The following is a 13,576-nucleotide window of genomic DNA, read 5'->3' as shown; positions in this document are numbered from 1 at the left end:
TGTAGCAGTTTACAGTGAGAATATTTAATCATTCACATCAGACCCAACAACAGTGGAGGTTTCAGTCTAAATTCTCAACCACAGAAACACATACTAAGAATAATTTTGCAAGAAGTCAATGAACCAACCAGTATATTTTTGTCTTCTGAGAGAGAGCAAAAACCATATAACCATTGGGAGAACATAAAAATTCCTGAAAGTGACCCTGTGGACCCAGCACTGTGAGGTAGTAACGCTAACTACTGTGCCTCCATGCCACCCATATCACTGCTAAGGACCTGCAGAAAGTGTAAACTGACACCAGAGTAGTTGACTACAGGTCCACAGCACAGTTACTGCGTGGATGGGTTGAAAGAAAGAAGAAGAAGGAAAAGAAGGCAAAAGAAAAAGAAGAAGAAGAAAATGAAGAAGGAGAAGGAGAAGAAGAGAAGGAAAAGAGAAGTAGAAGGAGAAGCAGAAAACAGAGAAAGAGAACAAAACAAAGAAGCAGAAGAAAATGAAGAAGGACAAGAAGGAGAAGGATAAAAGGGGAAGAAAATGGAGAAAGAGAAGAAAAAGAAGGAGAAGAAGAAAAGGAGGAGAAGAAGAGAAGGAGAAGAAAGAGAAAGAGAAAAAGAAGAAGAAGAAGAAGAGAAGGAGAAGAAGGAAAAAGAAAAGAAGTAGAATGAGAACAAAAAGAAGTATAGGGAAAAGAAGAAAAAGGAAAAGGAAAAAAAGAAGAAGGAGAAGGAGAGAAGGAGAAAGAGAAGAAATAATTCTGCACAGAGTGGAAAAAACTTCTAACGCTAGAAAAACAAGGTTTTTAGCCAACTGCCAACAGAGATATTATTTAGTACTGACCTACAAGATGCCCAAACTTTTGCACTTCCCACATTCACAGCTTTATTTTTCTCAATCTGTTTGATTGCAAAATAAATAGTAATTGTGCATTATAATGAGCAGTAGTGACATGTTTAAGTTTGACCCTGCAAAGGTTGTTTTATCTTCTTATCACTTACAGATGCAATGAAACATGCAATTTGACCAGAGGCACCCAAACTTATGCATAAAACTGTATATTTTATAGAGGATCATTCACTCACTACTGTAAATTGTAAGGATATTAGAAGTCATAAAGGGTTTCTGTGAGTATATAAAAGCATGAGTCTACAGACTGAGAGCTTTTTATACAAGTCATACATTCAAAGTGGCATGTAATATGCATTATAATTTACAGTATGACAATGCATTATTCCATATAATACACAAGATTTCTTAATGAACACTGAACCAATGACATCAGAACTCTTATTCAGAGGAGTTTATACACATATTACCATCACTCAGTGCTTTTTTTTCTAAGAAAAAAGGTTCCGGAACTTACATCACGTAGTCACTTACATTACACACACCAACATACGTTAGTTGTGTAACGAACCATAACGGTCGCCGAACCGCAGTAAGCACTCAGCGCGCGACCACACGACCAATCACAAGATGAGCAGCGCCACAAGCCGAGCAGTGACTCGACACACAAGCAGCCCGCATGCACCTCTTTAATGATTTTGCCACCAATTCAAGTCCACGTGGACTAAACATCAAATATTCAAAAGTTACTCTTAAAACTTGGAAAATCCGTCGACAAAAAGGTGCTGGAACTCAGTTCCGGTGAGTTTTATAACAAAAAAAGCACTGCCATTACTTGTGTATTATATAAGCTTTCTTCGCAGTTGTATTTTTAAGTACAATAGGCCTCACGCTGAAAGTAAGAAATGCATTTAAAAGATAATTTAAGTTCCCAGATAAATCTCGGACCGTATCTGAAAATTAAAATTGAGAGCTGAATTATTTGCCAGCTTCCCTACTGTATATTAAAAATGTAGAATTCACAATGTGCGGATAAGCAGCTTTTGGATGAATAAGTAAAAAGTACCATTGTGTTGAGGGAAGGATGGTAATTATGAGCTAGTTGCTAGAATGATTCACATAACTAGATGCTTTCTTTCTTCACTGACAGTTATACATTTGTTATGGAACAGTTTCACAATGAGGGATGTGACATAAGAGCGTAGAGTCTATTTTCTAAGTGCAAAAAAAAAAGAATTGCTTGAGTGCAAAAGTTGTTTTTGGCCTCTGAATAAACACACGTGGAAACAACTAATGGTTTCCATTCAAAGTTTTGCCCATAGAGTAGCAAAATAATTACTTTTTTGTTCTATATATTTATGTTATGTTATGAATTAAAGAAATTGACAAATACTATATAAATAAAATCTTTCAATCTTTCAGTGCGCTCTTTATTTTAGCATGCAGTTTCTCTTCTAAGAAGGTTAACCAGAAGAGAATTAAATCAAGAAGCGTTTCACAAATTAGTGACCAGTAATCAATGTTGTGAAATTTTTATGTTAATTTCATACGATTATGTTTTATGCTCATTTTGGTTTTATGCAAAAAGGAAAGACAGTTTTGAACTTACTTTTTCAATTTTCTTTTAAAGGATCCTTGCTACATTTTTTAGCCGAGATGAGAGAAATTTCTAGAACTGCTCCACATAACAATCACCTCATTCTGAAAATGGGTGCAAAATGATCATGTTTCTAAACAGAATTTGGCCTTAAGCATTCCACGCAGAGCTCCCTACACTTTCCCCGACCACATCGCAGAGCTCCCTACACTTGCCCCATCCACATCGCAGGGCTCTCTACACTATCCCCAACCACATCGCAGAACTCCCTACACTTTCCCCAACCACATCGCAGAGCTCCCTACACTATCCCCAACCACATCGCAGAGCTCCCCACACTTGCCCCAACCACATCGCAGGGCTCCTTACACTATCCCCAACCACATCGCAGAACTCCCTACACTTTCCCCAACCACATCGCAGAGCTCCCTACACTTTCCCCCAACAACATCGCAGAGCTCCCTACACTTTCCCCAACCACATCGCAGAGCTCCCTACACATTTTCCCCAACCACATCGCAGAGCTCCCTACACTATCCCCAACCGCATCGCAGAACTCCCTACACTTTCCCCAACCACATCGCAGAGCTCCCTACACTTTCCCCAACCACATCGCAGAGCTCCCTACACTTGCCCCAACCACATCGCAGGGCTCCCTACACTATCCCCAACCACATCGCAGAACTCCCTACACTTTCCCCAACCACATCGCAGAGCTCCCTACACTTTCCCCAACCACATCGCAGAGCACCCTACACTTGCCCCAACCACATCGCAGAGCACCCTACACTATCCCCAACCAAATCGCAGAGCTCACTACACTTTCCCCAACCACATCGCAGAGCTCCCTACACTTTCCCCAACCACATCGCAGAGCTCCCTACACTTGCCGCAACCACATCGCAGAGCTCCCTACACTTTCCCCAACCACATCGCAGAGCTCCCTACACTTGCCGCAACCACACCGCAGAGCGGCATGAATTGACACTGTTGCAGTCCCGGCTCTATTCATAGACCACAGATTTGACAGAATGGAAATGCAAAACTGGAATTCAAAGATTCTATTGTGGAACTTTGCAACTCTCTTTGCTTACCCCAGTTTGAATGATCTAACAGGGTAACTGTCATGAAACTTTAATTTCAATATGCTGTGCACAGTATTGAATAGATCATTTTCCAAATTGATGATAATCAAAATTCTAAAGGGGTTAAAAAAACGCTTTCATCATTATAGTCAGTGGTGCTAACATTTGGTTTCCTTATGGCATCTGCATTGGTTGGGCTACTGGGCATCAAAAGATACCTAAGATATCTATCGTACGCTAATGCAAAACTCCATCTGCCTTACATGTACGGATTTCAGGAGAAAAACATAGCTTGTGGTTGGGAGAGGATAACGTAAATAATAAGCTATTTAATTGAAGTCCATTAGAATTTTTCAAAAGGAACAGTTAGTCTTTAAACTATAGACTACATACTACAATTAAAGCTACTTAAAGGTATTTAAATTAATAGTAATTTACATGAAAAGTATTATGAATTTTATAAAACGCAATTCCATACTTAGGATAAGAACATATTTTAGTGTGGTAAGCTCATCTTTAGATTAATATTTTTTTTTAATATTACTCATCCAAGATATAATTGGCATGACATAGACAGGTTTGAACATAGTTACTGATATACTACTTGAAGTCTGAACAAACATGATAGATCATGGGGGGAACAAAAAATGGACAGGAAGCTTTTGGTTCATCGGAACAAGACTTACATCTGGAACGGAAGGTCTGATGATGGAGGTGCAAAGACTGGAAAAACAAAAAACAAACTATGAACATGAGAATAAATATGAAATATGGAAACGGGGAAGACAATAAGAGTGAAAACATTAAAAATGATGAGGAAACAAACATTAGCAATGAAAATTGCAATGATATCTGATATAATTACTTCTGGGCCGGCCTGCATTATCCGTTATTTACACTTCAATTTTTTATCAGTCTGTCAAATGAAACTTGTTGTGCAGGGTTGCATTAAACTGCATGTTCCTTATGGTTCTCGTTAGATTCAGTTTAATGCTTTCATTTCCAGATCACTACATTTATAAGGAACAATCAAAAATCATCTATATTACATTATTACCCTGTTCTGTGATATTATTTTTATACTGTGCTCTGTATCATCCAGTAGTGACCTCTACAACCAATGACAAGTAGCTCCCACTATTTGAAGGGTGTACAGTAATAAGACTCATGCTTATTTGAAAATGGTAACACCAATATTGTATATTAAAGAATATTTTATTGGAATGTCTCTTAAATAGTTATCTAATTGTCTCCCTTCCATATGGTCTCCTGCAACAGACATATTAATGAAACAACTATTATCAAGACACATTATAATTTGCTGTGCAAAATGAAATAAAATTTTGACTTCGTTCATTGAAAAGAAATACACTGTTTTAATTTATTCATTACAGTCTAAAACACCATGTGATATTCAGTCATTGATAGGCGTCTAATCATTTTGTTTAAGATGAAGAAGCTCACAACTATCTATGAAATAATGTTTTACCCTAATAATTTAGGAGTATTAGTCGCCACAGAGAATTGTTTTGGCCATATAAAGATACAAGGCTACCATAGATATATTTCACGGGTTTCTACAGGGTAAGAGGGAATACTTCACCTTTGGGAAAAAAAACATTTTGTAAGCTATATAAAACAAAATGTATCAATGTGAGATATACTTATATACATATAATACATGCTTAAAAATTAAATAAAAAGACATTAATATGTTTACCGGAAAGTTGAACAAAAATCGAGCACAGAATAGTTAAATACACACAAAAAAGACAATTTTAATTTGTTCCCTTTACCTTAATGTTTCTCCAGAAGATCCTCTCCTTTTCCACAAATTGACCAAACTGCTTGAGCGACTGGCGGCTGAAGAAGACTTTCCATCCCCCACGTGCATGCGCACCACGGTGGAGGTGGTGAAGGCGCTGCGGACGTTTCTCTCCGGTTTTGCAAGAATGATATATACCTTTGGCACAAACATGCAGCCGAGTGCTACCGTGGCACTTAGACTCACCGAGAAGCACATAGTGATAATTTTGTAGTTGCTTCCAAAATATATTGGCACAAAGGCTAACCAAATGATGCAGGTGGTATACATGGTGAAAGCGATATACTTGGCTTCATTGAAATTGGCTGGTACATTTCTAGTCTTAAATGCATAGAAAGTACAGCTCAGGATCAACAAGCCATTGTAGCCAAGGGGAGTCACTACTCCTAGATTGTTGGTATTGCAAATCAGGTAGACTTCTCGAATGCTCGGGTAATCAAACATGACATCCGGAGGCTCCATGATGAACAGAGCAATGATGATCCCTAATTGGATGCAGATTAAGATAAAAGCAATGACCAGTTGTGCACAGGCACTCATGAACCTTGGCTTCTTGGTGCAGATTTTCTTCTTGCTCCCAGCCAGAATCCGTGCAATGCGGTTGGTTTTGGTGACAAGGGCCGAATAGCTCATAGCGGGGGAAAGGCCGATACCAATTCTTTGCAGGTAGCAGTAAATCCGTTGTGGCTTTGCTATAAGACAGAAAGTGCACAGGTAGCCTAAACAGATGCCCGCCAGAATGATGTAGCAGAGTTCTCTGCTGGACGACTTCACCACGGGAGTATCCCGGTACAGGATAAATATGGCTGTGACAAACATTGTCGCCAGTAGACCCAGACATGAGAAAACTACAGCTGCAATGGGCTCAGGGTCGCTCCACCTGAGATACTCCACCGGGATCCGAATACATCCTAAAATACAAACATTTCACAGTCAGTGAAAATAAATTGACAATTTTAAATTCACTAAAGGTAACAAGCGGGGTCTTTAAAAGGAATGGATAGAAAACACAAATTTGCATAGACTCCAGACATAATATTTTTGAGCAGTGGTGCACAGTCTAAAGCACTTCAAGGGCTGCACATTACCCTTTTGTTAAATGAAAACAAAGCCCTCGAATGACCCACATGCCCCTCAGAATTTACATATGCCACTTGGACCCCAAATTTGCTCCCAAATGCCCATTAGACCTTCCATATGCCCTCAGACCCCCCTACTGCCAGAAAATGCCCCACAGTCAATAATTCACCCCTTATTGGGAGTACCAGATATTCAACGCTAACCCAACTACCTTACCTTGCAGCTTAATAATTAAATAAGTAGGAATCATGGTCATGCTGAGGAAGGAGGGAAGAACACGTGTCACGTGACCACCTTGCATTGTGCAGAGGTCACATGATGTGGATTTTGGGTAGTTCAGTCTTATTCTCTGCGTTATGACAAGATCAGCTTCACCCAATGGGGTGGGTGAATCTCGGCTGCATATAAAGTAGATAATAAGCTAGGGCTGTTGTTGATGGGGAAAGGACCAAGGAGATGGGAGCAGCAAGTGAAGGCCACTTGGGAGCCGTGTTTGAACTATTTAGCCATTCAGAGCATAAGAGAAAGCACAATTTACATTTAATTTATTTGGGCAATTTATATATATTGATTAAGGGGCAAAATGAATTTAATATTAACTTATCGGGGGGAAAAAATTCATTATATTAAGAGGACAAAATTATTTAATTATTATATGCCAAATTGTGCAACGTAAATAATTATATCCACCATTAACAATTAGATAATATTATTATAAATTCACATTTCCCACATAATATAATGCTATAATAGTGTCCCCTTTAAAAAAATATATTTTTTAAAAATCCCTCTTAAGTTAATATTAAATTAGTTTTACCCCTTAATCAATAAATAATGATCGCCCAAATAATTTATATGTCAACAGTGCTTTCTCTTATGTTCTGAATGGCAAAATAGATCAAACAGCAGCAGTTTGATCAATCCCGCCACTCACAACCACCTCTTTTATTTTGGCCATTTGGATGGCTGTTTTGCGGCTTAGTAAATTGGTCTATTTGTATGTTCATCATTGTTAAAATCGGCATGGCGGTTTGTAAAGTGGTGGATTTTAAAAATTTAAATTCTGGCCGTTTTAACGGCGGTTTGGGCTTTAGTAAATCCGACAGTTTGAAAACCGCCGTAAAAATAGCCGAAAAGCAGCGTTTTGAGCAAACTGCCCTTTAGTAAATCTAGCCCTATGTGTAGTACTGTAACATACTAAAGCACAGTGGTAACATTGTTTTAAACAACAAAAGACATATATTTTCTGTTGGACAAGAAGTAATTGATATAATTGGTTGGATATCTGCCATCTGATTTGCTTTTATACCTATGCTGTCTTACAGGTCAGTCATACTATGATGATTCTGTATAATGAATGCAATTATAGATACGTAGTTAGTAAGGTTGAAAAAGAACACAGGTCTGTCAGGTTCAACCTTTCGTAAGTTCTAATTGCATTGCTCACTAAAAAGGCAAAACAAAGCCCTTAGTGTGACAGTTGCCACTCTAGTACTCCTATTTAGTTCTTACAGTGTGGTGCCAAAATCATGTACCTCATATTACCCTCTATCCTATATAGTTACCAAATGGAACCTTTTATGAATTCAAATAGAGTTGATCAAGAGAAAGGCAAAACAACACCTTCCATTGTGACAGTTCCCAATTTAGCCTTTTAGGAGGAAACCAACTCCTTCCTCATCCCCTTTTACAGGACATTCCAATGCTGATAAGGCAACCTTTCTTCACTATTGATCACCCCTTCTCCTCTATATTTTCTATGAAAAATACATTAACTAAATTTTACCTTGAATATATGTATACGTATTGATAAGGTGTAAACAAATCTAGTGTTTCTAATCTCTCCTTATAATTGAACTCTCCCATTCCTTGTAGTAATGATGTTGCCTGTTTCTCAACCCTCTCTAGTTCTCTTGTGTTCCTCTGACAGTGAGGTGCCCATAGTCATGATCAGGGGGTAAATGTATCAAGCTGAGAATTTTCTGGCGGGTTTGAAAAGTGGAGATGTTGCTTATAGAAACCAATCAGATTCTAGCTGTCATTTTGCAGAATGTACTAAATAAATGATAGCTAGAATCTGATTGGTTTTTCAAACCCGCCAGAAAACTCTCAGCTTGATATATTTACCCCCTGGTCTTACTAGGGTCTTATACAGTGGTAATACTGTGGCTGCATTATGTGCATTTACCCCTCTTTTAATGTATCAGAAGATTCTATTCGCTTTGGCAGCCAGTGACACTCTATTCTCCTACTCAGCTTTCTGTTGACTAGTATTCCGAAGTCCTTTTCAATAATTGTATTTTTTCCATTTAATGTGTAACTAGCATATTTATTACCATGGCCTAGATGTGTATCCATACATTTTGCCCATCTTGGCATTTTAAAGCATATAGGTTAGTGTAGGACCTGCATATAATGAGGTACCCTTGACGTGGGATGCATGCTTAAGTCTTTTGATCAAAAATTGAACTAATACCTCATGTTTTCATTTTGCTAGACACACACAGATATGCAGTTTAAAGGATAAGCGCTGACAACTTTCTTTCTGTTTTGTATCCATCTTGGCATTTTGCCTAAATCTTTCTGCATCCGGCTACTAAAATTTTCTGTGTTAACAACCCAACAGAGCTTAGTATCGTCAGCAAAAATGGATACCTTAGAACCCATCAACAAGGTCAGTCAAAAAAAGATTGAAAAAAGACAGAAACCTGTAGGCTGCAGTGCCAACCCCCCCCCCCCCCCCCTAGTTAAAGCAACTTGTGGAGTTACTGCCAACATTCTTCCATCTGTACTTCTGCCCACATCTCTGTGGATGTTAAAGTTCGTCTCTGCTTCATTGTGCTCTTTGACTCACTTTCCTTGTCACTTTCTCTCTCTCTATCTCACACACACACTCTCTCTCTCAGAGCAAACCTCACAATAGTCCCAATGTTCCGACTAAGTCCGTCCTGTCAGTATGTCCTGACTGCCGAGACTGTAAGGAGGTGCTCCCCACTCACCACCACAAGCTGCAATTCAGGGGATTTTAGAGGAGGGTAGTTGTATTGGGGTAACTGTAGAAGTGCTAAGAAAGCCTCCAAGAGATGTAGTATGCTCTAATGGGATGCGACGATGCCCAGAGAACAGTACGGTTAAAAATATTGATTCAAAAATACGAGCTAAATTCTAGCAAAATGAACAAGCTCTACAATATTTCAGCTGGTTCACACATGGTTGAGTTTGGTCGCTCAAACAAGCTCAAGTTACAGTTTATACATTTTAATGGTTTTAAAATCCAATCTTCCAATTGAGAAAGTAAAGATACTAAAAAATAAATTGATTTAGAAATACTAATTTTATCATGACCGGAAAACACAAATCATGAACACGAACAGCAAACCTCAGATACGAACTGACAATCTCAAATGGTGACCCTTGATTGGCAACCGCGAACGCTAGCCACAAATTTTGAAGTGCAAAATCAAATCAGCGTCTACTGGAGATTATACCATGAACATGTCCGAACTGTTGAAATTTGGTTCAAACTTTTGGAGCATCTTTAGTTCCAATTTACAATGTTGGGAGATACTCTCACGCACTCTAATTCCCTCTCACACACACTCCTCTCTCTCTCAAACACTCTATTTTTACTGTGTCTGAATCCATTTCTTTCGCTAGTTAGTGTGACTGAGCCTTATTTTATAGTATTCCTTGCAAGTGACATGAGAAAACTCATAATATGGAATGGGACCAAAAAAATTGTAGGGGAAATTCAACTGGAGAAACAAGCAAATTTACATAGCCAGATGCGGAATGAAGGTGAAGGTTCCATAGAATGATTCTTAAAATTCCACCTCTTCGTCTCTAAAAGTTGGGACTGACTATGTCCCCACATTGTTTTTTCCTCATAATTCCATGTAGTGGGATGCATGAGCATTAAGGGTAAGTTGCAGGTGGCCTTCAAAGTAATGGATTCCTATAGATACAGTAAGAAAACCAAAATGACTGGTGTTTGTCTATTTCATTGGTTGTTGAGCACATATAAACGTGCCTTCCTAAATGCAAAGTGCAAAAGACGACCTATGGAACGTATTCGCTGACACTCAATCTCGGACATCCACAAGGACGTTATTATAGCACATACTTAGTAAGGGAATAAAGCTCTCTTGCTCTCCACTAAACTAAGATCATCACTCGTGAATATGCAGTATCTGACTCTTACAAGAATTAAGAAGAACAGTTGTGATGTGTTAGAAGACTCCTTAACACTAAGGTGTCTTTTTTTGTGAAAAGGAGATAACTTCACATTATTTTCAAAGCCCTCTGGTGAAGCTTTCCCGTGCAAAGCATGGAGAAGCCTATTTTCAAGGACAGATACACTAAAAGTACCTCTCAGAAGGGCAATAACATGGCATAACTACAGGAAAAAATGCTTTGTTATTAAAATAAAATATTTTGAAATAAAGCTTTTTTTTCTTCTATTGTTTTGCATTTTTTTTAAAAATAACTTTATTTACTTTTTTATGAATTTTGAACTACAAGCTCCTCTTTCAAATAAGGTGCCCTCTTAGTATTAATCACCAGAGTATAATAACCTACAATATAGAAAGTGTTAAGAAGTCCAGAAATTGGGGTTATAATGCACATATCTCCTCTATCCTGGCTTTAGTAAACTCAGGAATATGCTCCTTTGATGCGGTAGATTGTCTAGTTTTCAAAAAAAATTATATCTTGTTGGGATACCCATATTATTCCTACACTTTTTGCGCATTTCATTCAAGACAGTGCAAACTAGCAAACAAATGCATTATCTTTTTAAAGTGCAAATTTTATTATGAAAAACTATGTGTAGCATCCTGCCTTTTGCTTTTTTGGAAAGGTGGATTGATGTCAAAACAAGGAACACAAAGTATTTTTTGATAGTGCTTAGAATAAAAGTACACACATTTGCTTTTAGTTCACTTTCTTGCCATTTCAATAAAAATCTCCTTTGACCATTTGGAGTAGATCTTTTTTTAAGCAATAGTAGGTATAAGCAAACTAATGGTATTTTCAAAGTTTTCTAAATACAACAAGGCATAATTTAGGTGGGTACCGAACAAACAAATTATTGATATTGATGTTGAAATGTAACCAACCCCAAAAGTACCAAAATCGGTTCAGTGGCGAAGGGGGTAAATAAAGAGCCCCAAAAGGCCTTTACATAATTCACTTTATAGCATCTAGAGGACTATCCCATATCTTGTCCCAATAACAAATCTTGTTTAGCAGTTGAGCACAATATCAGTTGCTTAAAAGCACCCCAATCTGCCCAGCTACTTCCATCAAAGTAGAAAAATCTCTTGCTTTGGAATCTAAATGAAATCTTTCTCGGGTACAGTGCTGGTACATATGTGCTTCTTGTGCTATATGGACATGACCTCAATGTTGTACTGTTCTTATACACCATTTTAAGAAGGTAGCTCAAGAATCATTGATGTTTTAGCTGTTCATATTAAGTTGTCTGTCAGCCAGAAAGTGGTTGCAATCCCAACATAATATGCTCCTTGAGCTTGGTTACATTGAATTTATTGACATTTACTTTCCTTTACAAATTATTAACCTATACAGGGGCAAATGCAGGAATTGTAGAGGGGGGTTTCCACACCACGCCACCAGTGGGCGTGACCAGCATGCATGGGGGTGTGGCTATAATATTAGACAGTGCTTGGCTGCTCTCCAACTCTTCCTATCCCTATAATAGACATAGGCAATGCTGCATGCACTACTGTTAGGTGCACACAGCTCTCCATTTTCAAGCAGAGCCATGTGAAGCAGGGACAGGGTCCAGCCACCTCAATTATACAGTGCCCCAGGCTTGGAGGGGGGCTTCCAGGCACTAGGAAATCCCCCCTCGGTTTGCCTATGCTATAAAGCCTAGAGAAAAAGAAGACAGTGAAAACTGTATTCACTATACAGAATCAGAGGGATTGTACTTTGCATTTGATCAATACTGAAAAACAACATTTCTAGAAACAAAAAAAGTCCTAAAATTTTGAGACTGCACTGGAAAATTTGGAAAAAATGTCAAGTATGAATATCGGTATGTTTTTCTCTGATCCATGTACACCTAGGATCATCTACCATTTGCAAATAGTATTAATGCATTCAGCCGCACTGAAATGCACCCCTTAAACTGCAAAGTGGGAACCTCTGCCCTAAGTTGAAATTTAGTTTTCTACACCCCTTTTCTTTTTGGGAACCTCTAGATCTCAATACACAAATATGTAGAGATACAGGTAGTAGGTTCTAGTGCTACTCTTCACATACCAACACCCTGACCCATTGCTTTCTAAAATTACTGCTGACTGTCATTGGTTAATGCTTTAGAACTCTTGCTGTAGCGTAGTGAAATATAGTTTCCTAGCAACAACAATATATCATATGTGGTTCTCTATACTCAACCTAAATTCCTGGCCTGCTGATCAAAAATGATTTCCTAGAAAAAAAACATTAACTAGAGTAGGAGTAGGGACCTAACCAAGGTGCTTTGAGGTGTGCATCGAGTGTGATTCCCAAATGTCCCTATGTAAGCAGTGCCACACAACATTTTCGAAGAAGAAACAGCAAATTTAGATCATCGACTATAAGACAGAGGTCCAGCACCAAAGATCTTAATAACCTAATTTTGCTTTAAATCTAAAGGTACATCCAACTGAGAGGTTTATCTCCATCTAATGTGCATTCTGTTTCTGTAGTGGTAGCCAGTGGCTGGCCTCAGGCAAAGAAAGGGATCGTTATCTCTATTTAGTAATGGACAGGCTGTAAGTGTTTCCTGTCAAAAGCACATTACAGAATTTAAATGCAAAAAAAAATAGGACATGTCCTAGTTTCTTGTGTTAGTCTTGATTGGCAGGAAACCTGTATGCGCAGACTGATTGTTACACAATAGAGATCGATGATGTCTGTCTGTATATGATCGATTAATATTGGTTAGCGTCTACTTGCAGAATGTCCACCTTGTTTTTAATTGAACCTTTGGATTTGAAAGATCTCATCTCATATTTATACGTAGCTGTTGATTTCTAGAGTGAAAAGAATATTCATTCAGACCCCTGTAAATATATATATATATATATATATATATATATATATATATATATATATATATATATGTAGTCCAAG

General features: G+C 38.1%; 1 protein-coding gene across 5 annotated transcripts in view; it reads right to left on the bottom strand.

The window, feature by feature from the left end:
• The window catches only part of GRM5 (glutamate metabotropic receptor 5), a 281,674-nt gene that overhangs the window by 15,869 nt on the left and 252,229 nt on the right, over nt 1-13,576 (bottom strand). For 4 of the 5 annotated variants that reach the window (XM_075198702.1, XM_075198701.1, XM_075198705.1 and 1 more), the window contains exon 8: nt 5,325-6,264. In XM_075198702.1, the coding sequence (XP_075054803.1) occupies nt 5,325-6,264 (940 nt within the window). Of the gene's footprint in view, nt 1-4,214; nt 4,252-5,324; nt 6,265-13,576 lie in introns of all 5 variants that reach the window. The other variant, XM_075198706.1, reaches the window with a different exon arrangement.

Source organism: Mixophyes fleayi, chromosome 2, assembly GCF_038048845.1.
Source record: "Mixophyes fleayi isolate aMixFle1 chromosome 2, aMixFle1.hap1, whole genome shotgun sequence".
Taxonomy (NCBI): domain Eukaryota; kingdom Metazoa; phylum Chordata; class Amphibia; order Anura; family Limnodynastidae; genus Mixophyes; species Mixophyes fleayi.
This window is presented reverse-complemented; position numbering and strand designations above follow the sequence as displayed.